Source organism: Haplochromis burtoni, unplaced genomic scaffold, assembly GCF_018398535.1.
Source record: "Haplochromis burtoni strain Fernald_Lab_line unplaced genomic scaffold, NCSU_Asbu1 Contig_221, whole genome shotgun sequence".
In the NCBI taxonomy this organism is placed as follows: Eukaryota; Metazoa; Chordata; class Actinopteri; order Cichliformes; family Cichlidae; genus Haplochromis; species Haplochromis burtoni.
This window is the reverse complement of record NW_024582582.1, coordinates 271,971-298,137: the sequence shown is the minus strand read 5'-3', so window position 1 is coordinate 298,137 and position 26,167 is coordinate 271,971. Positions and strand designations below refer to the sequence as shown.

At 40.7% G+C, this 26,167-nt stretch overlaps 2 protein-coding genes across 3 annotated transcripts in view; one reads left to right on the top strand and one right to left on the bottom strand.

Moving 5' to 3' along the window:
• The first annotated feature begins 654 nt into the window (after positions 1-654).
• Positions 655-26,167, top strand: part of aldh1l1 (aldehyde dehydrogenase 1 family, member L1) — a 33,276-nt gene continuing 7,763 nt past the window's right edge. The window contains exons 1-22 of one of the 2 annotated variants that reach the window (XM_005938588.2): positions 655-775; positions 2,085-2,230; positions 4,125-4,359; positions 4,446-4,611; positions 6,055-6,156; positions 7,416-7,505; positions 7,685-7,822; positions 19,367-19,492; positions 19,584-19,675; positions 20,377-20,524; positions 20,610-20,729; positions 21,153-21,280; positions 21,520-21,670; positions 21,780-21,850; positions 22,227-22,332; positions 22,409-22,496; positions 22,582-22,675; positions 22,767-22,866; positions 22,956-23,054; positions 24,626-24,791; positions 24,881-24,986; positions 25,110-25,309. In XM_005938588.2, coding sequence (XP_005938650.1) covers positions 2,104-2,230; positions 4,125-4,359; positions 4,446-4,611; positions 6,055-6,156; positions 7,416-7,505; positions 7,685-7,822; positions 19,367-19,492; positions 19,584-19,675; positions 20,377-20,524; positions 20,610-20,729; positions 21,153-21,280; positions 21,520-21,670; positions 21,780-21,850; positions 22,227-22,332; positions 22,409-22,496; positions 22,582-22,675; positions 22,767-22,866; positions 22,956-23,054; positions 24,626-24,791; positions 24,881-24,986; positions 25,110-25,309 — 2,653 coding nt within the window. In that variant the 5' untranslated portion in view covers positions 655-775; positions 2,085-2,103. Of the gene's footprint in view, positions 776-2,084; positions 2,231-3,579; positions 3,636-4,124; positions 4,360-4,445; positions 4,612-6,054; positions 6,157-7,415; positions 7,506-7,684; positions 7,823-19,366; positions 19,493-19,583; positions 19,676-20,376; positions 20,525-20,609; positions 20,730-21,152; positions 21,281-21,519; positions 21,671-21,779; positions 21,851-22,226; positions 22,333-22,408; positions 22,497-22,581; positions 22,676-22,766; positions 22,867-22,955; positions 23,055-24,625; positions 24,792-24,880; positions 24,987-25,109; positions 25,310-26,167 lie in introns of those variants that run through there. The other variant, XM_005938589.3, reaches the window with a different exon arrangement.
• Positions 8,316-17,661, bottom strand: LOC102300053 (zinc finger protein 436). The gene is made up of 2 exons (XM_005938584.3): positions 17,395-17,661; positions 8,316-10,805 (listed from the first exon to the last, which is right to left on the bottom strand). Exons 1-2 carry the CDS (start codon positions 17,591-17,593, stop codon positions 10,042-10,044), a joined length of 963 nt encoding a protein of 320 aa, XP_005938646.1. The 5' UTR covers positions 17,594-17,661; the 3' UTR covers positions 8,316-10,041.

Here is a 26,167-nt window from a genome sequence, read left to right as displayed (position 1 = left end):
AAATTGAATGATCAGCATCATCATGAAAGTTTCAAAATCAACTTAACAAATGAAGAAAGAAATATATGGGCTTCTTCTAATGCTTGTACTCCAAGGCCTCAAATGACAAAATGCAGCATTAGAAGAGTGCAGCTCAGTGCTTTTCTTCTTCCTCCCCTTTAATAAGTACAGCATTTCATAATAATGTAATATACTTTAGTACTTGTATGATATACTTCCTGGACAACTGAAAACGAGTATTACTCCCGTACAACAACGCAGCAGATCAGTTAAAGTTAGTGAGTTATGTTTTGTGACGTTTTGTACCCTGTTTATACAGTCAGGTTGGTGGTTATGCTGCATGTATTTATAGTTGCTGGGCTGATTGGCTGATGTGTTAATTTAAATACACAGAAATGTTTTGGGAGACTGGAGGTTTCTAAACAACCAAACAAGCTAAACGAGTTTAAGGCATTTCTCCTGTGGACACTTGGAGCTTTACAAAAGTGAAGTTACCTCAGTGCTCAGCTGCAGGCCGAACACTTGCGTTATAATTGAAGTGTGTGCTGGTCTGTCATAGTTGACGTTTCTCAGTTTGTGAATAGGGCCCGTCACAGAAAGCGGCAGCTGATTGGCTGGCCCGCAACCTCATTATCAGCCCCTGTCCAATCACTCTGCTGTGTGTGCATGTTATGTAAATGGCTCGCTGGAGTGTGAAGGGAGGAAATTAAAAGCGACGCTTTGCCTTCGGTCGCTCTTTCAAGCAAGCAGAGAAGCGCTGGGTCTGCAGGCAGCGGTAAGTGAAGCAGGATTTACTCTTAGTTTTTCAGACTCTTCAGACTCAGAGTGCACTCAGCTGATTGGCCTCTCGCCACTCACACGCATGTTAAAAACTGTGTAATAATAAAGTAGTACAGACGCTGCTGAGAGCTGCAGTTTGATTGCACGTACTGTAACAGTCTGCACAGCACTCTGTTTATTCTGATGAACGCATGTGTGCTCTTCACTTCAGCTGTCTGAAGTTGTCTCGCAAGTGTTCAACTCTTCTGCGCATTTGATTGGTCAACACCCGAGGCAATCCTCCATGCCCCGCCCTTTCAGCTCAAAGTCAATAAACTGTCAGAGTAGTGATTACTGAGTTGTACAATACTGTGCAGCGTAATGATCGAGTTGCACTGACACAAGTCTATATATGAACACAAACACGGACAAACTAGGCTGCCTGTAATAGTTACTGATAGGAATCCAGTTATAAAGTTACTACAACTTTGGATTCATTGACATTTCTTGTGTGTGCAATACTCTTTAGATGTCACAGAAAATAAGTAACGATACTAATGTGTAACATGCACTCAGCTGACAGTACAACAAGTGCAGACAGTACAACAACAGCTAAGACTAAAGCAGTGAAGTCATTTTTATTTATAGAGCATATTAAAAGCCATCAGGGTGTTCTTCATAGTACTTTTAGTCACTTAATATAGCAAACTAAACAACACAGTTACGATATCTAGAAATTGCATAAGACTATGTGAGAAATGCAAAAACATTATGAAAATCACAAATTGCTGCACTGGACTTTATGTGGGATAGACTGTTCTAGAGCCTTTGGTTTATAACTGAGAGGGACTGAGAAAGTGTAAGTAAGCCAAAACAGGAGTGGTGTGTTTTAATGTGTGTGTAAAGTCCAGCAGCTGCATGATGAAGCAGTGGTGGTTAGAAACAATGCCTCTGGTTTCTGTAGAGGCTTTAGTTTATCATGCTGTTGAACCATTCTACATCATATTGAAAAGTGTTTCCATTATTTTGGCCATCCTATTTATTTCACCAAGAGGAGGTTAAATAAAACAATGCACCTCGCTGTATGCAAACAGGTTCACAGAGGGACAAACTGAAGGCTAGAAATTGACTATGAACAAATCAGCACCTTCCTAATAAGTAAAACAAAAGAAAAAAACATGACTGAAATTCTAACATTAAATGGTCCACTCCAAACTGCTGTTGTATGATGGCAAAAATGTTTGTAGGAATCTGTTCAGTCCATCTCTAATGCAATGAATCCCATTCGATTTCATTTTTCTGCGTGCACATGTCTGCAACTCAAGAACACATAAAGGCGTCAGGATGAGGATTGCAGTGATTGGTCAGAGTCTGTTTGGCCAGGAAGTGTACAAGGAGCTAAGGAAGGATGGGCACACCATTGTAGGAGTCTTCACAATCCCTGACAAGGATGGCAAGGCAGATCCACTGGGTAAGAACTCACAACGTCAACATCATTTTAATGGGAATATTAATGGGAATACTGCCTTTCTCCTGTCACCGAAGCAATGCTGAAAGTGACTTTCCAAGCAAGCATTTTTTTGCACATCTGCTAGGAATAAACTGATGATGGTGTCAAATGAAACTGTGACTTGAAATCGGGCCACTGGTTTTATCTCTGCAGCTCGGTCATCAAACTTGCATTGTTGATTGCAGTGTGTTGTGTTTTCTTTATCAGTGAAAGTATCAAATGAATGCATTTTCATATCAGAGCAGTAAAATATCTGTAACTGATTTACATCACTGCAGAAGAATAAGGAACAACTGGAAATGAATTAGACTTTGCTTGACTGCATATACACACCAGTAAGGTTTGCTTACAAATGACTATACATGCTGTACATTATAATAAAAACAAAACATAACCACTAGCCCACATTTGGAAGTGCTCAGAATCGTGTCGTGATCAGATATTGTCCAGGTGTTACTACAGTCTGTGCAGAAATAAAGGACTGTCATAGACATCTGCTAATTAATGCTAAGTAAAATATTTAAAAAGAAATGCTAGAAATCCACTTACCAAAACTGAAGCACAAAATTCTTGGAAAGTTTTTACCACACAGAAGGCCACATTGTTTGTCAGATTATTCCATTAGAAAAACAAAACAAGAACAACACAAACATAGTTTAGTATCTTGAGAAATTATCAGGTGAGGTCACTATTTCAGGTGAGGTTGTGCAGTCATCCACAGGCAACACTTAACAAAACAGCCACTCCCTAACTAGCTGTCTGATTATCTCCCCAAAAAGGAATGGACTTTAATAGATCATTGGGAAACTTTCTGGGGAAAATCTGATCTTGTTGGGACACTGACCATCCCACTTTAGATGGAGCAGCTCTCATTTCAACAAACCTGGCCAAATTTATGAACCCCCCCAAAATATGACTATCCAGAGTTGGGGCCAGGGTGCAGAGTTTTACATGCCTCTCTGCAATTTCTTCTATACTGTCATTCCCACAAAACCCCATCCCTATAGAAATTGTTATGGCATGCGGCATAGCAATTTTATTTTTATTTTTTATATTTTTCACCTCTTCCTTTGTGTGGGTTATAATTCCAGATCCTTAATAACGACACAGACAGAATACACATTATATACAATGTAATACAGAAAGTTACCACCGCATGCTGGGCCCATAATCCAGAGGTCGATGGATTGAAGCCATATTCTGCTATTTGAACTCTATGTTGAAAGCCTATCAGATTTCCACTATTTGAACAATGTCACAGAAACACACAAGTTTTAGTCCAGTCAGCGGGCTGTTTACATTTTGGGATGGCCGTAGCTGAGGAGGGAACCTGGTTTCTCAAAACTGCACGCCAAAGTATCCGTGGGTAAGATACTGAATTGCAAATTTCTCTCCAGTGTTTTCACTGCAGTGTGAATGTTAGATAGAATGCACTCAGGCCCAGAGTACTTGAATGAATGGGTAAATGAGGCATATTGTCTAAAGTGTTCAAGTAGCAAAGCGCTGTATGAGTCCAGTGCATTTGTATAATATACACCTGTAAATTCCAGACTCTTCTCTGTGCTCCTTTACTCTGGCATTTTCCTGTATGCTTGCTTTTGGAAGCCGACCCATGTAAACATGTAAAGCCTTAGCAAATGGGAAAATTCTGACTTGTAAAATTTGACATCACAGGGGGTAGTTCTACATGTCAGAGTTTATATATATATTTATATATATATACATATTTATAATATATTTATTATGTCTGTATTTATAGAAATACAGACATAACTGCAGTACATGAAAAAGAAAACAGAACTGTTGCAGGATGTGCAGCTTTTCTCATTTATTGTGTTATTTTATCATTTATCAGCCACAGAAGCGGAGAAGGATGGCGTGCCTGTCTTTAAGTTCCCCCGCTGGCGACTCAAGGGCCAGGCTATTCAGGAGGTGGTGACTCAATACAAGGCTACAGGTGCGGAGCTCAACGTCCTGCCCTTCTGCTCCCAGTTCATTCCTATGGAGGTTATCGACCACCCAAGACATGGCTCCATCATCTACCACCCATCCCTACTGCCTCGCCACAGGGGAGCCTCTGCTATCAACTGGTAAGTGATGTTCATGAGATCAAGTTGAAGAGAAGCAAGACACAGTGACAGCTGTTTTATTTCACTTCCTGTATCGGTCTTCACAGGACACTGATCCACGGTGACAAAAAGGGCGGGTTTACAGTGTTCTGGGCTGATGACGGACTGGATACTGGTCCCATCCTGCTGCAGAGAGAGTGTGATGTTGAACCCAATGACACTGTCAACACCATCTACAAGAGATTTCTCTTCCCAGAGGGAGTAAAAGGCACAGTAAGTAAAGAAAGAAGGTGTGGTACAAAGACACTTTTATTGTAAATAAATTTCATACATTGGAAGGTGTGCAATATAATGTGTGGTAGCTGTGTTTAATGTGACTGCAACACTTCACCAAGGCCTTCTACCACAAAGATGATAGGATGCATTCTCCCAAACAACTTTGTTTTGATCCTCATCCTCACACTTACATCTTAACATGCTTTTATTTTACCTCTTAATAGCTACCTGGTCCCTGGTGGCTCATGTTAGCATTAGAGATTTTGTAATACTTAATTCTGCCACAGAGGCACTGCTATCTTGTGTTTTAAATATAAGTAAAGGCTTTAATGCAACACTGTCCATGCAAAATAATGACTAGTGCATCGTCATAAGACATATTTTGTGCATGCACTTCCTGATCTGAAAGGTGATGCTGATGCAAAAATTCATTGTTCCTCATTCTTTTTAATGGCCAGTACTTTGGAAACTCCGTGGCTGTAAAAAACATAAATCTATAGGTTATCGGCCCTTGGGTCTGTCGCTCCAGAACAGGGATGTGAAACTCATTTACATCAAGGCCCACACAGGAAAAGTGCAAATCGTCATATTTTCCAAAGCCGTTCAGGAGGCCAGATTGGAGTGTTTGCAGGACTGACTCTGATACCCGGGCCTTGTGTTTGACACCCCTGCTCTACAGCATAAAAGGAATTTAGACAAATTTTATTGAATTCAGTTTTTTAGATAGCACCAAATTACAACAACAGTCACCTTAAGGTCTTTTTATTACATTATAAAGTAAAAACACTACAATAATAGAGAGAAAACCAAGGAGACTACCCACTATTGGCAAACAATCTGCAAAAGTGGGAAGAAAAACTCCCTCCTGTTTTAACAGGACGAACCCTCCAGCAGAACCAGGAGGAGCGTCATCTGCCCTGACCTTTTGGGGTTGATGGCGCTTGTTTTCATAATCAGACTTCACTGAACAATAGGTGACATCATGGTGGCTATGTTCATCTTTTATATAGTGTGTATCTTGACCACGGTCACCATCCTGTCAGTTCCTTGGTTATGAAATGAACTGGTGATCATAAAGCTGTTTTTTATTTAAATGTGAAATCATTATTATGCTGTAGCTGCAGGACATACTTTGAATCAGTCTAGACATATTGCTTTCTCTTGCAATGGTGTGAAGTTAATACAGTTTGCTATGCTAAAGGTAAGCTAAAGATCGCCTTGAAGTGCTGGAGAAAACAAGCTGTAACAGAAATGAAGTTTGTTTTATTATATCTATAGAGTTAGTTATCTGTGTTTTATGTGACTGATCATTCTGCCTGTGTCCTGTGATTTGCCTGCTGCGAGTTTCCCAACATCGTAAATACTGTGATGACAAAGTTCGGAAAGATAGCTCATGCAATTTAAGATAGCGCAGCTTGAACTGCATTTTTCTGGTTCCAGGTGGAAGCTGTGAGGCTGATTGCAGAGGGGAAGGCCCCGAAGATCACACAGCCAGCGGAGGGAGCCACGTATGAGTGCATCCAAAAAAAGGACAATGCCAAGGTAAAACACAAGTGTAGCTACGCCACATTACATCCACAGACACAAACATGCAGAGTGTCGGTCACTGCTGTTCGTTCGTTCGTCGATTTACAAATATCATTAGTTATATATTATTTAGTTATAGTCATAATATTATTAGTTATATTATTATTATTATTATTATTATTTTATTTCATGGGATATTTAGTTAAGCTTAAAATTAAGGGTTTTTTTTTCTTATGCTGATAATAATGTGGTCTTGATACGTTTATAGCACATTTTACAAAATGCAGAAATGACTTTTTGTGATGCTTTGCTGTGAAAACTGCAGAAATTAATTCCATCATTTAAATGAGCAGTCTCTCCTGTTCTGTCAGTCTGACTTGAATTGACATCCTTCATCTCAGCGCTGCCGTCTTTATCTGTCTTCTGATTATATCTTTTGTGAATATATACACATATAAATCTGTGTGCTGCTATTCTTTCAACTGACCATGATGTAAAGAGGCTTATCTAGTTGTAAATAAGAAAGCGTTCTTTTGCGTCGTTAAATAAAGGTTAGATTACCATCCTGTGGTACAATTTGGTATTACATGCAAACACTTTGGATATAAAGTCACTATGATTATTACTTCTCATTCTCTTGATAGTTTTTTGTTAATTTGTAACTCAGATATCTACAGGTAATACCTTTAACTCAGTTATTGTTACTTAAAAGAATTCTCCTACATACTTTTAGAAATATCAGATCAGATTACCCAGACTCAGACCGACTCCCAAGGCAGTGGCAATGGATGCATCTCACAAGGTCACATGTACAATGAACCAGCAGTTCACTGTACATGTGGAGGGAAACATTTCAATTCAAACCTTTGCCTTTGAAAATGTGCGCTTTTTCTTGCTGCTGCAATACAAGGAACAAAGTACAGTTTCTGGATGTTACCTACATTGTAGTGATTTACACTTTCACCTAACACACAGTCCCACTTTGAGACAGGAAGGACATGCAAATCCCTTAAGAGGTTGCATCATGAAGGACATGTGGTGTAAGGATCCAGTAGATAGAATATGTAAAAGGTAAACGGACTGGTACTTACAGTGGTACACACACTCACATGGATGCATCAGTGCAACCCTAGGGTACTTTGACAGGCAGACTGGAGTGGCTGAGGAATCGACCCACCAACACGCTCAGTAGCAGACATCCCACTCCTCCTGAGCCGCTGTGGTGAAGCATTTAGATTTGAACTGGCAGTGATGACGGTTTGAATTTCTAACAGATTGACTGGAACCAGTCTGCTGAGGCTCTCCACAACTGGATCAGAGGAAACGACAAAGTGCCGGGAGCCTGGGCCGAGGTCGATGGACAGGTAACAGCTTCTTAATGCTTTCTGTCTGTATCCTGTACAGCCGACTAAATAAAAAATGTTTGACACAATACTTCTGAATTTGAACCGGATCAGAGCGACGGCTCACGCAGACATGCAGAATCAAAACATGATGAGCAACTGCGTTTGGACTGAGTCCCGTTTTACATCTCTCTCTGTAGAAAGTGACTTTCTATGGCTCCTCTTTGGTGGATAATGGGACCGCAGTTAATGGTCAACCCCTGGAAATCCCTGAAGCCAGCCAACCGGGTATCGTCACTAAATCTGGCCTGGTGCTGTTTGGCAATGACGGCAAGACTGTAAGTGAAATTATTAATCTCAGGAAGCTGTTCTAGATTTCACATTACAGATAAGTGCTGTACATATCTGAAATGATTGGCTCAGACATACAATGGCTCCATCACTGTGTCGATATACAGTAGCTACATCTTGTTACTGAATTAATTGAAGACCACCCTGACTGTGGTGGTGAAAACATCACTTGCAGATATTCGGGTGCTTTTCACTGGCAGGGACAGCAATTGTCAGAACAAAGCAAATACCTTCCTACTAGGCTTGACTTGTGTAGTAATACCAGAAGTATCACATTCAGTCCTTCAGCTATGAGGTGATTTGGTCTTGGAATGCAGCCCACAGCTCGTTATTCTGCATCCTTTCTTTCCACGGATGCTCAGACAAAAACTCTACACTCGTGTCACGACTGCAGAGAGAAGATTTTGAAACATTTACACTAGAAAAACCTGACAGAGCAAAGGAACAAAGAGATCACTGTGACACTGGATATATGACTTTTTTTAGCTTTATATTTTTATGTTCACATAACAGGATCATCGTGAAATAACTTTGGCAAAATATATACAGTATATAAATCTATTTTACAGTGCAACATCAGTAACACATGACGTACAGCATCATTTGATATTATGGTGCAATTTAGATTTAAAAACTATTTTTCGATCAGCTTGAACTTTGTCACTGTAGACATCTGTTTAATACTTGTGTTTGCCAAATATGTTAGTGTTTATTAGCGGCTCTGAACAGAACAGGAATGTAGAGTTTAGTAAGTAGTCCACAGTACCAGAAAAGCAGTAGAAAAACAGTCCTCCAGCATCCAGCTGTATCTACAGTATTGTGCATATGAAAAACGAATATTCAGCTGGCCAACGTGTGTTTTGTACGTAGTCTCTACAGGTGCTGGTTACTGAACTGTCCAAACCTGTATTTTCCAGTGTTTAAAGTCCTGCTCAGCACTGAAAGTAGTTAAGAATGCTTGGTTGAATTAAATGGGAATATTTTAAAAAGTACATTTTTAATCAGTATCTTTTTAGTGTCCGAGTCAGGAAGAAGTTAGCTTACCTCAGCAAAAACCCGGGATCGGTAATAAACTGTTCCCTCTATCATAACTTCATAGGCACTTGGGGAAATGTACTTGTATGCAAGTTAGATGGAAAAAAGTATTTTTGTCTTTTTCGTTTATGTTGTTTTTGTTATTATTTGTTCCCATCTTGTTTTGTTATAAATCAGTAATCTTTTAGCTGCTGGTTTGTCTTGTTACAACAACAAAGTGCTGCTTAAAAAACACTTTGTAATCGGAGTGTGACATTAAGCCACTGAAATCTCTGGGATATTGATGTTGTCAGCTAAGTAGCAGAAAGGGCTGTTAATCAGTTTCAGCTGAAATTACCAAGAGGTTCACAAGAGGAGCAACAATGAGACAATCCCCAAAACAGGTTTTACAGGTGGAGACCACTGACCCCGCCCCCCAATGGAACCAGTCTGTGAGCACTGTCAGAGCCACAAAATGGACTCCAGCATGTGAAAGTCTCAGACCAAATAATTGTCAACAGACTTCATGAGGGCCTCTAGTGAGCCCTGTGCTCACTGCCCGACGCTGTGGAGTGTGACTGGAACTTTCCATGGAATACCAGAACTGGCAGGTACACCACTGGGACTATTTGCTTTTCCCATATGAGAGCAGGTTCACCCTGAGCACATGTGACAGACGTGAAAGGGTCTGGAGAAGCCGTGGAGAACATTACGCTGCTTGTGACATTGTTCAGAATGACTGCATTGGTGGTGGTCTGCAGAAGCATATTCATGGATGGACACAGAGACCTCTACGGCTAACCAACATCACCCCGGCTGCCATTAAGTGTCGGAATAAAGTCTTTGGATCCACTGTCACGCCCTACACTGGTGCATAATTTGTAGTCAAACTAATGGTCTCTTGACTCCAGTCCAATAATTACTGCAGACACATGAGAGTTCATTTTCCATCCAACCTGCATATAAGTATACAACCCACAATTTCAAATTTAAAGCCAATTTCAGTATATTTACTATCTTATTGCAATCTCTGGACAACATTTGGAGTTGGCATGAGTGTTTGGATTCAGTCCCATTTATGGCAGTCTGGCTGCTTTGCTGATTTTGTTGTGTACATGTTGAAAATTTCAAAAATCAAGCTCAGTTCTGTTCTCAGATTTTCAACTACATGCGCCATCAGCGCTAACGCCTCTCAGGTGGGACTCTGACTTGTGGACAGGTTAATGCCGTGAACCTTTCTCATATGCCTCTTCATCAGCAGCCGCTCTGTAAACAGCTCATCGCAGTCCCCGCATTTGTACGGCCTCTCCTCTTTATGTTTGGCTAGAACGTGCTTCCTCAGAGTGGAACCCCTGTTGAAGGATTTGTCACAGATGTGGCAGCTGAAAGGTTTCTCCCCTGTGTGAGTCCTTATGTGTTCTGTCATGTGTCCTTTCAGCTTAAAACACTTGCCGCAGTAATGGCAGCTGTAGGGTCTCTCTCCTGTGTGCACTCTCATATGATTCTGCAGGTTGCTCTGGCAGGGGATGTGCTTGCCGCAGATGTGGCAGTCAAAGTTGCTCTTGCTCTCCTGTGGCTTGCTTTCATGTGTCTTGAGGTGCCATGTTAGCACAGTCTTTTTGGTGAAAATGTAGTTGCATATGTGGCAGCGGTACAGGGTGGTGCTAGTTTTCTCTTCCAGAAGGTTTGGTTCATCTGCAGATGTTTGCCTCGACTCTCTGCTCTCCTCTGCTGCTCTGCAGTCCTCTAACTGCTGCACTGTTTTGATGAGTTCTTTTGTCAAGGCATCTCCGTCATCGCTGTCTTCCATCGTTGGTTGCTCCTCGCCTCCATTGAGCCACAGTTCCTCCCTCTGCTCCTCTTTAACCTCGGAGGGTCCCGGCTCATCCTGCCACACACTCGAGCTCCACTCTTGCTGTTTAGGTGGAATGTCCTCAGTTGGCTGTTGTTTGGCATCTGCAAACAAAGGAGAGAGAAAAGCATTACACTTCAAGTATTGTGCTGAGATCTAAGCGTTACAATTGGCCTCACACTGGTCATGAGCTGCGTCCAAGCTTCAAGTAAAGGACAGCATTTGCTGAGAAGAGTGCACATACTAACATGTGTGGAGTATGTTATGACTTCAGTTTAGACAATAAAAGTCTTTGGTAAGTTTTTTTTGCTTTGGTTTGTTGTTTTTTTTTTAAGTGAAGTGAAATAGCCACCAGCTTAGACTGCAAACTGCCCTGTGTGATAAGTCACAACCATGACCTTATGCTGATAACTATATACAGGTCAATGAACAGTGGTTAAGGAACTTCCACAAAGCTGTAAGCTAACAGTAAACAAAACAGGCTGACAAAATGTCATGTGTTCTGACACAGTGAATGACACAGACCAAACCAGAGCCAAAGTTACTCTGGAAACACTGGGTTGCATCGTGTCTATCACGTAAAAATGGGCCAGTCTGCACCAAAACACCAGTTCTGTAAGCTTGTTCCATAAACCCCACTAACTCCATGAAGAATGCTAATTTTCCAAATCTACAATGTGATAAATTGACTGATTCTTAGTGCTTTTCTGCTCTCCCGAAGTCTCTACACATTATTACTCTGATGGATGCATCGGAGAGCAAGGTTAATATCTTGTCCAAGGATATGTGGCATGCAGAGTAGGAATCACCTTCCAAGCAGTAGATGACCTGCTCTAGCTCCTGAGCTCCAGCTCCAGTGTGGGGAAACATGGCTGAACTGTTCAACTATTTCAGGAGTGGCCGACTCCAGTAGATTGTAAGGTAGACCCTACAATGACATTTATAATAAAATAATATTTTCTTATACAAAATATATAACTATAGTTTGCCCTGTGCTTTGATGCAAAGTTTTTATGCTGCTGAAAACAAGATGGGTATAGTGTACACATTAATTAATATTAATGATAATTTGATGTCCACTTTAACAATGTTCAGGTCAGTGGCTCAGAGTTTTACTGGCCCATGTATATTTGTATTGGGTTGTTTGAAAAACAAAAAACAAATAAAAACCCCTTTGTTTTTAGAATTTTTATTAGTATTATTTATGCAGTTCAACAAAATATTTTAGATTATTTCACTTTCAATCTGAAAAATGTTGCAAAAACTTTGGAATAAATATGCACCCCACGCCCCCTTTAGACACACCCCTGTTCGGTTCCATGTAAACTAAGACAGCAGCCGTGAGCCTTCAACTATGGTGTTATTTTTGTGCCACTATTCAAAAAAAACTTTTGAGCGCACGTAAAAACAAATTGCAGGTGCAAGTGTTGCAAATTGAGGAGAAATTTATTTTGAGAGAAGAAAAGCTAAATTTGAGTGAATAAAATTCATTGCTGTGTGCAAAAAATGTATTTCAGTGTTTGCTATTATCCACACACACACACACACACACAATGGTAGTGATGTGCAGATTGATACTGAAATATCGCTTCCTCCGATACCAGTCATTTATGTTCTAGAATCGATACTCATATTAAAATATCGATATTTTAGTAATTTAGGGTAAATTTGTAGTTTATCATTAACAGGAACACAGTGGGAAGAACCTATTTCATTCGGATTGTCTACATTGGAAGGAACTACTTCCTCTTCTGCCTTTCATAGTCATGTGCAAAATAGGGCTTTATAAATGTGTTGCGGCCCCTTAGCGTGCGCACTCACAACAATGGCTGAGCATAATTGGAGTTATGTGCGGACGTATTTTACCTCCACAAACAGCCGAGACGTGGTTTGCATACATGTGGCAAGAAAGTGAGGTGTTGTGGCAACACCACAAATTTGTCAAACACCTCAGAGTAAATCATATCACAGAATATGACGAGTGTATGTTGAGGCGAACTGGACAGGGACAGGTGCTGCTAGGGCGAGACAGACGTCTCTCACGGAGTCCTTTAGTGCTGCAGGCAGGCAACGTGTTCAAATAGGCACAACTTCAGTTTTTTTATTTCTATATGATGAGCTCTGCATTATTAAGTGATAAGAACAAGTAATCTGATGTCCTGTAATCATTATGACGCTATAATTTGAGATACAATTAATAAAATATGTTTTTGTACAAAGTATCGGATCAGTATCGTCGATACCACCCTGAATATTACCTGGTATCGGATCGGAAAGGAAATCAGTGGTCGCACATCACTACACAATAGCAGCCCCTCTCACTCAGTTTTTGCATTTGCGCTTGCTCGCAATGTGTTGTTTGCGGTCTCAACAGTTCTGCCTGTGCGCGCTCAACTCTTTCTGTACGCCGTTATATTTGTGCCACAAAACCAGCCAATCACAGACTTGGATGCAAAAAAATCTGATTGGCTGTTTTGTTCTCCAATCAGCTCGAAATGACGAAATGCAATATCCCAGAATCCATTTAGTCCAAAACTCAAACGAGGCTGTGGCGGAGGAACACAGAGGCTGTGTCCCAATTCAGAGACCGCACACTTGAAGTAGCATTTTGAGTGCGATTACGTCACCACCACGCGACAACAGCTGTCCCAATCCAAAGTGTACTTCAAATGCATACTCCAAATGCGCCGTTGATTTCCCCAAATATCAAGCGTGGTCCGGTGCACGCTTCGTGGTCCCATATATCCCACAATTCATAGCGCGGCGGTGGGTGTGGATCATTTTGCGGCAAAATACGGCAGACAGCAGAAGCGGAGCGGCCAAAGAGTGAACTGTCAAAAGTAAGTACTGAATATGATGTCACTTATTTATGTGCGGATGTTTAATAACGAAGAACATTAAAACATTATTGTTGGCCACATGTCGGCAAAGTTATGTGACATTAATGATGTTTGTACTTTCAGCGTTAACTTGGTTTTAAAGCCTTTACTTCAAAAAATATATATATATAGTCGACCTTAATCTTACAGAGATTGTGATGATTTCGTGGATAATTAAAGTCAGTCATATATCCACAAACACAACAAGCTGAAAGTCAGTGATGCTGCTCAGTTTGCAGTCCTGAATATCACAGCACAAGCAGGATTCACTGCACTGTTAATGTTAGCTATGTTACATTGCTACCTCTGTTCGGTGGTGTCGAGCCAAACGGACTTTAACGTGTGTTTGAACGAGCTGACGGTTCACTCGTTAAGCTGAAAGAAAGATGCTTTAATCACAGGAGCCACACATGTGTCCACTGCACCATCTGGAACTCTTCTTGTTTCGTAATAACACAAACACTAAATCCTCCTTCTTTTGTGCTGTTTTGTAGCAGTGTATACACCTGAGACTGTCACCTGTCTGTCTGTCCTGCACTCTCTCTGTTTCTTTCTCTCTGATTGTGGAATAAAAGTATGAACATGTGTTTATAAGTTACACTTGTGTTTGAATCCTGCAGCTTATCACACATTTGATTTCCATGTGTGACGACTGCAAGTGTCCAGAGTGAGGACAGACTGAGGGACCCACTGCTGCACATCATCTGTGAGGCTTTGCACCCCTGATGATCCACCAGGACAAACTCAGCAGTGTGTGAGGAAGAGGAGGAGGAAGAGCCAGCAGCAGCTGACAGATGGAGAGAATAGACAGACTGTTCCCTGTTTGTGAAGGACTGCTAGGAAAGTTTAACATAACTGTCTGTGCTGAATCAGTCTTATTAGGTAATGTTCAAATAATTTTATCATTCCAGTGTTTTCAGTGTGGGAGAAAGTACTCAGGGCCTTCAAGTTACACACTATGAAAGGCAGCAACAAGTTTAATGTTCAGAAACCTAAAGTCTGTATCAGCAGCAGAATGGAGCTAAAAATAAATGTTTGTTTCAGTTCTATGAAGCTTTGAGTATTTTGGATCAGTAGCTGCTGTGTTTGTTGCATCATATTGCTGTAATTGTTTATATGCTTTATATATTCTGAGCTAAGTTGATCTATAGTGTTACATCATATTCTATAAGGATGTTATGTGTTTGTAGACTTTCTGCCCAGTTTGACCCATTTAGCAGAAGTCAGCCTGTTTAAGGCTCTGATATCTATTCTGTGTGACTTACAGCAGTTATGACATGGTCTGATTTTCTCACCCAATAAAGGAATATTTCATATATCAGTCTACTCTTCATTCTATCAGACACAGTTATCACAGCTCATACATTTTTTTACACATATATGTAAGTATTGTCGGAGTTTGAAATATTACTCTTTCTGGGTCACAAAATAAACTTTTAATATATTTTCATGCGAGAATGGTGCTGTGTAAACTTCAAATATCTGCTCGATTTATCAAGACATCACATATTTGAAAAAGTGCTCTAATGTTTTCGGATGTTCTCCTATTTCAGTGTATTAAACAATGTATTTCAGTGTTTGCTATTATCCATATATGGATAATAGCAAACACTGAAATACATTTTTTGCACACAGCAATTAATTTTGTTCACTCAAATTTAGCTTTTCTTCGCTCAAAATAAACTTCTCCTGAAAATGCAACACTTGCACCTGCAAATTTTTTTTTTACGTGCACCCAAGTTTTTTTTGAATAGTGGCTCATAATAGTGGCACAAAAATAACGCCATATTCAACAAGCTGTATAATTAAACATGTAGCACACCGAGTTCACAGTTCATCTGCATATTTTAATACAACTTCTGAAGACTTACTGCAGATTTCTCTCTGTGTAAAACAAACGGTGAAGGATGGAGCAGCTACAAAATGTGTTTCTCTTCACCTCTGAGTTTGTTAACCAGGAGCTCTGATGAAGGACTCGCTCGCTTTTCCCAGTAAAGGTTTTAATGGTGATCACAGGAACAGCGCCGCTGTTTTCTATCACTCAACCCGAGCTCACCGTCTCGGTAACCGCTCCGCCTCTTTGCTCTTCGCGGTGTGTAAACAGGCTCGGGCTCCACGTTTAACGGTGCCAGGGTCATCATCACTGCTGCTGTTGTGTTCTCAGTGTTTTTGTTTCAAACTGGACCCCTGCGTGGGCTTAATGTTGTCAGACTTATAATCCACACCCTTCACCTAAATACGTTTGTATCGCAGGTCTGTTTTTAGCCGCTAATGTGGGTGAAACGCTCGCGTTCGTGTTTCCATGGTGACAATGGCGCGCTACAGAGCCGTTCCTTAAGTGAAGCATCGAATCAAATAATTTGTATCAAGATTTTTTTTTTTAACAACCGAATCATTCTAAATACTCGATAAATCGTTGCAGCCCTTGTTCACTAGCATTATTGTAACATTTACAAAATAAATATTTACATTTTAATTTTTGTTTCATTTTTACAAATGTATCAACATTATAATCCCGATACTTTCTTACTGGATCCATCCAAAAACAAGAGAGTAATAGACGTACTAAAAGTGATTCTTAGGGCAAACATAAGCTTTCACCAGCTTGTATGAGTTGAGAGTTTATACAAAACAATGCCATGATGTCACATCCTGCAAAGTGTGTTAAAATGTTACAATCATCATTTCACATTCGTTAAATAGGAAGGTAACACAGGTGTTTACATCGAACTGATCGGTGGTCAGATCGCTTTTGATGTATGTAACAGAAACATACAAGTACGAGTCCTGTCTGAGTGCTGCTTTTTTTTTTCAATTTATTACAATTACCTTTGATCAGAATAATTTGGATTGTTATCTGAAGATAATATTCACACATAAATATCTGAACTTGGTGATATTTATAATATTTAATCGAAGTTGAAGGCACACTGTCGGGCAGTGCAGACTAGTTGTGGTAAAGGGAACCTGCAGATGCAACATCTGGACAACATGAAGAAAACTCACCAGTTAACATGAAAACCAGTTACACTAGAACTCCTGTACAGAGCACAACTGACACTCCTGTACAAGACGTTTTCATAAATAATACAAAACAGCTTATGACATGTGTGTATGTATATAATTTAATCTAGGCCTAATTATATATATATATATATATATATATATATATATATATATATATATATATATATATTATTTTAATTATATTATGTAATATATGATATGTATGTATATATATATATATATATATATATATATATATATATATATATATATATATATATATATATTATATATATATATATCACATATTACATACTGTACGTAGCTTCAAAACAGCTTGTCCGTATCTATAATTATATACAGATGTGTTCACTACACCAAACAATGTTAAGAACAAGTGTTAAACTCGCGGGCTGATTGGCTCAAAGGGTGCAGTGTCTCCGGCGGTCATGTAGCTCAACTATAAAAGGAGGATTTAAGTTGCGTCCTAACGCGCACACGCTGAGATCAGAGTAACCACAATGAACGACGGTCCTCTTTGATATGATAAGTGCGACCTGCCGCAGTTTGACTGTCATTTGAACTCATGTATCGATAAACAGCATCCTTACTGTACTGTTTTATTTGAGGACATTGGAAATAAGCTCACCGGAAATTTAACGCTCCTTTACTATATGGCTAACACTGCTTGCTAATGTTGCTAGCTAAATGCTGTGACTATAAATGTAACTTTCTGTCCGACGTCGCTGAATCACTTATTGGGTTATTAATAAGATGCTAACTGGCTGAAGTAACCTGGGGTACATACCTGCCCTGTGCAGCCTTATCTCTGGTTTGTAGACGAGGTCCAGCAGCCGCTGCAGCCTCTGGTTCTCCAGCTTGGCTCGGTACACCTCCTCCTGGTACTCTACCAGGGTCTTCTCAACGAATCCGTAGATGTCCACCGCAGCTGCGGTTAGTCTTTCCGTCAGGAACACGTTAAATGTCTGAAGGGTAGCTGTGGCCATTGTAAGGCTTCTCCGTTATTTTCAGCTCACCCTGCTTGCTACCTATGGATGTGTGACCGTCTATGCAGTGTGTAACAGGGGTCACAGCGCCCTCTAGAGCACTGGACTTTGTAGGACACTGTACCGTCAACATGCATGGAAATGCTCTCTAGGCACATTTAGGCTCGGATTAAACTAGTCAGTGGTAAAACTGACTGCACGAGCTGAACTCTCATTCATTCTCGTTCATTTGTCTTCATTAATTCAGTCATTCACTGATAGAAAAGTTGACCATTTTTATTTGCTGACTAAAATAAAATCGGTGTTGGGATCTCTGATTTTTCTGCTTAAGTAGTTTCCAGCTAACATTCACGCTCCAGTGGATGCTTTGAAGAGCAACTTGGGGTTTTGTTACTTGGCCTTTGTGAGGACTTTCAAAACATGGAATTGACAAAAAAGTAAATTAGGCAGAAAATAAGTTGTTTAGTCAGAGTTCTTGTTTAATTTTGTTATTTTTCTTTCAATAAAAATGTTGCTAACTTAAAAAAAACTGCATTGCATAGATCACTGATGAAGCATTGGACTTTGCTGTAGCTCAGGTGGCAGAGCAGGTCAGCCACTAATCATGGCCACTCCTGGCTGGATGCCAGGAGGCAAATATCCTCGGGCAAGATACTAATCCCGTGTTTGCCTACTGGTGGCGCCAGTGTCCGGCAGCCTCGCCTCTGTCAGTGCGCCCCAGGGCAGCTGTGGCTACAATGTAGCTGCCATCACCAGTGTGTGAATGTGTGAATGACTGAATGTTGTGTAAAGCACTTTGGGGTCCTTAGGGACTGAATAAAGCGCTATACAAAGGTGTAAAGTGTGCATGTTAGTCCCCGTAGGGAAATAGTTCCTCTGCATTTAACCCATTCACCCAGTGAAGCAGTGGGCAGCCACCAATGCAGCGCCCGGGGAGCAGTGTGTAGGGACGGTACCTTGCTCAGGGGTACCTCAGGGTAGCCGTTCAGTGGAGTCGAACCACCGACCTTCTGATCATGGGGCCACCACTCTACCTACTGAGCTATCCCTGTCCTGAGCTATACAAATGCAGGCCATTTACCATTTACTTAGTCTGAATTGCAGAACACACTGCAGTCACTTGCCTTGAAATTCCCTATTATAATGCTGACTATTTTTTAGGATCATTATTTTTCTATATGACTCTGACTCAGATACTAGAGTGGGTTGTCTACCAATTGTAATCGTGTAGCACTTTTCTGTTCTACCTGAGCACTCAAAGTTCTTCATACAACTTGCCTCATTCATTTATTCACAAAAACATGTCCTTGAGCAATATATTAACCCTGAGTTGTCCCTGATGCATTCACTGGAGTGTGTTGAAAGTTAGACAACGAGCTTAGGCATATAAAAAAGTGCAATAGGAGTGTGTGTCTGTGTGTGAGTGATAATTTATTTTATACATAAACTTTACCTGTGCCTGTATGATGATTTTAAGAGCTATAACAATACGCAAAGTTGGCAAGCTAGCCAAATATTCCTCTTCTTCACTAAACTGCTTGCAGAGGTTTGAGGCACTTCAGCATGGTGATGGTGGTGCTTCATGGAAACTTCCCATCCAATCTAATGGATCCTGTTATACAAGAAGAATTGAATAAAATGTTTAAATCATAATTCTGATTAAAATTGTGGTCCATTCAACGTATTCTGTTGACCTCAATGGAGACATTGAAGTGTTAGCAAAGTACAGCATTGATTGAAACAGGTGGTGTCGCATTTTGTGTTTCTCTGCAGCTGCTGGTGAAGAATCTGCAGTTTGAGGATGGAAAGATGATTGCTGCAGCGCAGTACTTTCGCTCTGGGAGCAGTGCTGCTGTGGAGCTCACTGAGGAGGAGAAAACCTTCGCTGTACAGATGAGGGTAGGCCCTCCTCTCCCACTGATTCAAGAAAACGTTAAGCTGACAGTTTAGATTTTGTCTTTGTGCTGACTTTTAACATCATGTCTTCCAGGCAGTGTGGCAGAGTATCCTGAGTAATGTGAGCCAGATTGAAGACTCCACAGATTTTTTCAAATCTGGTGCTGCTTCCATGGATGTGGTCAGGTGATACAGGAAAAAAACAAAAGCATGTCAATTTTCTTTTTATTGTTCATCACTTATGTAACACACAGTTCCAGTCAAAACTTTGGCCTTACCAATTTGGAATTAGTGTGTTTATTTCGCTATGGTGTAGAACAAATCTTAATACATTAAAGTTATTAAACAATGACAGAATTATGTAACAAACAAGCAGCAGCTTTAAGTTTCAGTTTTGTTTGGACTCAGTGAAACCAGGCACTGAGCGGGTTGCCTGTGCATATTCATTAATGTCCAAAATACTTTTTAACCAATTTCCATCAACATGTAACTCATTCTTTCTGCACTTGTGCTCTACCTCTCCACCAAATTTCATTGGATTTTGCTCGATGTCTATTATGTGGTACCCGTTATCTACAACTGAGGCTTTAGGTATTGTCAAGCCAGCAAATGCAAAGAAAGCCTGGCTAAACGCATAAATCCTCCATAGATAGCTACAATCCAATAATATTATGTATATGTGTGCAGGTTTATATGTGTAGGTTTATTTAAGTAAGTTTTTAGTTTAGGTCATTTTCTCCTTAAAGAGTATTTTACAACCTGATATCAGTGCTTTAATCCAAGCATTCCTTCTTTTACCACTATTTCACCTAATCTTCTCTTCTTTTTCTTGTCCCCCATATCTTTTCTATCCCCCATTTTCCATCTTGCCTCTTCTCTGTCTTCAGGCTGGTGGAGGAGGTGAAACTTCGAGCCAGCAGTTGCCAGCTGCAGAACGAGGATGTCTACATGAACACAACCTTTCAGGATTTCATCCAAATGTGTGTGAGGAAGCTCAGAGGGGAGGACGATGAAGAGGAGTTGGTAGTCGACTATGTAAGTGTTTGAAATTCCCTTTGTTAGTTATGGATACGTGGAGAGGAAACAGCCGTGTGTTAATGTGTATCATTTACCTGCTCAGGTGGAGAAGAACATAAACAACATGACAATAAAGATGCCTCATCAGTTATTCATCAACGGAGAGTTTGTTGATGCAGAGGGAGGAAAGACCTACAAAACCATCAACCCCACTGACGGCACGGTGAGAGAAAAAGAAATGACAAAAAATGCAAAATTCATGTCCTATATAATATTTTATTAGATAGAGTAATGTCTTCTCTGTAATGTAATAACTTTGTGTCCTGTGTCATACACTGGCAGGGATCTATAATGAAAAGCAACCATTTCTTTTCTCAACTGATGATGGAAGCTGAAGCTGTTGATTCTTTTTCGGGTTACAAATATTAAAATCCCCTGTCTTTAGTGGCCAACAAATGATGATGGCCAAAAATTGTGCTACAGTCTGTTTAAAGCTTATTTTAACAAAGTTTAGGGGGAAAAACTACAAAAAAGGGAAGTTCTCTTTCCACTGCTGAAGGTGATCTCATCAGGATTGGAGGCCATGTCTTTATAACTGAGGTTTGCCATCTTTAATTTCCTTGTCTGTCCTGTGTGTGTCCTGCAGGCCATCTGCGATGTGTCTCTGGCCCAGATCAGTGATGTGGACAGGGCAGTGGGTGCAGCTAAAGAGGCCTTTGAAGAGGGAGAGTGGGGCAAGATGAACCCAAGGGACAGAGGAAGACTCATCTACAGGTCAGATATATGACCCTGGAGTGTCAAAAAACTTCATCCATATTTTTTTTTCTTAGCTTTATGGCCCATTTCTCTTTACGGTAAAGTGAGCATCTCCATAGCATGAACCGCTTTAATATCTTTGTTCTAAGGGAGTAAATGCCTTCAGTAGGTTTGTTTGTCTTTGATAGTATTAGTGAAGAAAAGTTGTTGTCTAAGTTGTGTTTCATAATATGTCTTCGCTGTTAACCCACCTCCAGGCTGGCTGACCTGATGGAGGAGCACCAGGAGGAGCTGGCCACTATTGAAGCCATTGACTCTGGAGCTGTGTACACTCTGGCCCTCAAGACCCACGTGGGCATGTCCATCCAGACTTTCCGCTATTTTGCTGGCTGGTGTGACAAGATCCAAGTAAGACAGCTGGCTTAAAAGCCTGCACCTGTCACGTTGTCAGTTTGTCTGATACATCTGTTACAGATGTGCAAATACATGCAAACAACATGATGTTGTTCTTTTACAGGGCAGCACCATCCCCATCAACCAGGCCAGGCCCAATCGTAACCTGACCTTTACCAAGAAGGAACCAATGGGGTGAGAATAGAGATTTGAAAAGTGTCATACTCTACACAGCACTGCAGTGGAACCTGCAAAATAATTACATTTAGGAAAATATTCTGTGGACCTTTTGAAGGGTTTGTATCCTGTTGCATCTGATGTAAAACTAACAAAGCATTTCAGTCAAATGCTTTTTCACAGCACTGTACATTTACATTAAAGCTAACATGCCTTTGGTTCGAAAGCCGAACAAACTACTGCTTTTTATGAACCACATTAGTAGTTTAAGGGATATTTGTAAAGAACAAACTATATATGTGCTTGACAGAAAATCTTCAATCAGGTGGATTTCAATCAAGATGTTATAAAATGGGTGTGATAAGTATTTCAAATGCTCTCTATCTGTCCTCAGAGTTTGTGCCATTGTGATTCCTTGGAACTACCCTCTAATGATGCTGGCCTGGAAGACAGCAGCCTGCCTGGCAGCTGGAAACACAGTGGTCCTCAAACCTGCACAGGTCAGACTCCCATGTCACACATGCTACCCACAAAAGCTAAAACCACAGGGTCATTCATGTTGTTGTTTGTTTTCAGGTCACCCCACTGACAGCACTGAAGTTTGCTGAACTGGCAGCAAGAGCGGGACTGCCTAAAGGAGTGATTAACATTCTGCCTGGATCAGGTTGGATCATAAACATTCATGACATGAAGCTGAGGTCACCTAATGAAGCTCCGTGAGTTGCTATGCATCTTGTTCTTTATTCTAGGTGCCCTGGTGGGTCAGCGTCTCTCCGACCATCCCGACGTCCGGAAACTTGGCTTCACAGGTTCCACAGAGATTGGTAAACACATCATGAAGAGGTGAGAGGTAACATAAACCTTACACAAGGTGTTTAACAAAGTCTTATAGTTTCGCTCACAGTTGCGTGTCTGTTTTCTTGTATATTTGAAGCTGTGCAGTCAGCAATGTAAAGAAAGTCTCTCTGGAGCTTGGAGGAAAATCACCACTTATCATCTTCAGTGACTGCGAGATGGACAAGGCCGTGCGCATGGTGTGTTTATCTTATGGCAGGTTTTTGTGTTTTTTCCAAAACAGAGTAAAAAGTTGTGCATCCACTATGTTGTTGTCTGTATGTTTCAGGGCATGAGCTCAGTGTTCTTTAACAAGGGAGAGAACTGCATCGCTGCTGGCAGACTGTTTGTGGAAGACTCCATTCATGACCTGTTTGTACAAAAAGTGGTAGGTGTAACCCGCAGTAAACTTTACTTTGACTTTTTTTTCCTTTTTTACAGTGAAAATGTCATGTTGTGTTTTCATTCCACCTTAAAAATCAGTCTCTCACCTTCAGACGTAATAGGCTGATGGCTCGCTGACTAGAGCTGCCATGATTAGTCGACTAGTCACGATTATGTCGACTATTAAAATCGTCGACGACTAATTTAATAGTCGACGCGTCGTTTGAAGCTTTGTAAGATCACAAAAGACGCAGGAATAAGTAGCAGGATTTAAGAGTGTAATAACGGACTGAAACAGAAGATGGCAGCACTGCATGGACAAGGATACCAGTTGCCGTTAAACCCCGAAGAAGAAGCAGTGTCCCATAATTCATAGCGCAGCCCAGCGCAGTTGTCAATAATGGCGGCAGCTAGTTAGTTTTAATATTACTCTTATTATTCTTTCTGGGTCACAAAATAAACGTTTAACATATTTTCAGGTGAGAATGTAGCTGTGTAAACCTCAAATATCTGCTCAGTTTATCAGGACACCGCATATTTTCAAAAGCGCTCCGACGTTTTCGGAGACGTCTGTTACCCACCAGCTCGATAGCTAGCCGGGGGCAAGGCTCACTGGAGCCGGTGAGAACACCGGACTCCCTGCAAATCGTTTTCAAACCCACCGCCGTCTTTCACTACTCAGGTTAAACATATATGAGTCACTTAGATAACTTAAAAATGTTATTGTTTGGCTTTTTTTAGTATTTTATTTGTTCCTGAGTAAATCGGTTTGGCTGAGATTAAAGTTACAGTTCTTACGCAGCTGAATAAACCAAGCAGACAGCTGATTATCAGAAGTGTGAGATGCTCGAGAATTTACTCCGGTGTCCTGTTATATTTTAGATAGCAAGGAGCAGACTGCTGAGTTTATTAAACTTCACCGAAACAATCTGCAGATGTCATTAAAATTTAATAAACTACCATCTTGTCTTTATTTTTAGTTAGCACATACCTTAAACACTTCAAGCTGTAAGCTAATGATAGTTATATAAGAGCAGCTGGATGCTGGTGCAATAAGCTGTACGTTTTACGTCCAGTGGATGATGATCTGATTAGTCGACTAATCGCATAAATAATCGGTGACTAGTCGACTATCAAAATAATCGTTTGTGGCAGCCCTATCGCTGACTAATGCCATTTTGCTATTGTGCTGAGGTGTTTCTCACCAAACTATATGTCTTTCACTTAACTTTATCAGCTAGTTACTGTTTTCAGTCAAATAATCTCAAACCTTTTTCACATGTGTTGAAAGAGCAAGGCCAGTAACGCACTGTCGGTGGTAGTAATGAAACTGAAACACATGCTCTAAGTCTTAGAAATGAGCACACTGAGCAGGTTGAGCAGTTACACGCCTTTGTGTGGATCTGCGTGTGTCTCAGCATGTCCTTCTAGTATGCAAATTGAGCCGCAGCGGTAAGGTTTCTCTCCCGTATGCTGTCTCATGTGAGTAATTAGATTACTTCTCTGCCTGAATCCTTTCTCACAAACCCCACATGTGCACTTCTTTAAAGACCACTTGGATCTCTCTTATCTTAGGTTGAGGAAGTCAAAAAGATGAAGATTGGTGATCCACTGGACCGCTCAACAGACCATGGACCTCAGAACCACAAGGCCCACCTGGACAAACTGGTGGAATATTGTCAGACTGGCGTCAAGGAGGGAGCCACCCTGGTCTGTGGTGGCAGACAGGTACAACGACCAGGTAAGGCAGCAGAAGTTTCTAAACAGAACTGGTTAGGATGGACTAACTATGATATAACAGATGCCGTTGGATGTTTGTTTTCCCTCCAGGTTTCTTCTTTGAACCCACAGTGTTTACTGATGTGCAGGACCACATGTTCATTGCTAAAGAGGAGTCTTTCGGCCCTGTTATGATCATCTCCAAGTTTAAGAGCGGGTTAGTTAAAATTGAATGATTGCTCAAATGCCAGCTTGCTTCATATACCCAACATAAGACTGACCTTTTGTGTCTTCATTGTTGTGTTGGTCCGGTGTGCCTCCTCCATCTTCCTGAATTCAGTGAAGTGGATGACGTCCTGAGGAGGGCCAATGCTACAGAGTATGGCCTGGCATCAGGTGTTTTCACACGGGACATCAGCAAAGCACTGTATGTCAGTGAAAGGCTCAATGCCGGCACAGTTTTCGTCAACACCTACAACAAGACCGACGTCGCTGCGCCCTTCGGAGGCTTCAAGCAGTCCGGATTTGGTAAAGACCTGGGTAAGGCAAACTACTGCTTTTATTGTGTAGATGTATTCTTTCATGTCAAGAAACACAAATTTTTAAAAAAAAGAAAAAATATATACTATTCAGCCTATGTCAAAACATTTTCACATACAACACCAGCAGTGGGGACAAAGTCATGTTTGGAGGGTAAATGGGCTGGTTCTTATATAGCACTTTTTACCATGTAAGTGCTTTCTATCTAACATTCACACACATTCATACGCCAGTGGACAGATCAGAGAGCAACTTGGGGTTAGTATCTTGCCCAAGGACATTTGGTGTGCAGACTGAAGCGGCAAGAAATCAAACCATGACCTAACTCCTGAACTACAGCCACCCCGTATTTAAACCATTAAATAAACAAATACTAATTTACTGAAACAGTGAGTGTAGATTTTATTTGCCAGAATTTATCACACCTGTATCTGAAGCAGTCTAGTACCGTATTTTTCAGACTATGAGGCACACTTAAAATCCTTTCATTTTCTCAAAAATCGACAGTGCGCCTTATTTATGAATTCTGGTTTTGCTTACTGACCTCAGACCAATTTTATGTGGTACACGGTGCTCAAAAATCTGTCAAATAATGTTTTAGTACAACGTTGGTAAGCTATGAAGCCGCACCACTTGATGCATTATCAGAGCATTACGGCTACCGTAGTCAGGAGCCTGGCGGAGTAATCTGGGTCCAAACTCCGTCCGCTTCAGGTCCCAAAGTCAAACGAACACTGCGGCATCACTGAGATTTAAAAACTAAAAATTTTCACCTTTGATAAAATTATCAGTTTTGCTGCTTTACCAGGTGTAACAATTAAGTTTAACATCCAGGCATCCATGAAAACAGAATTTATT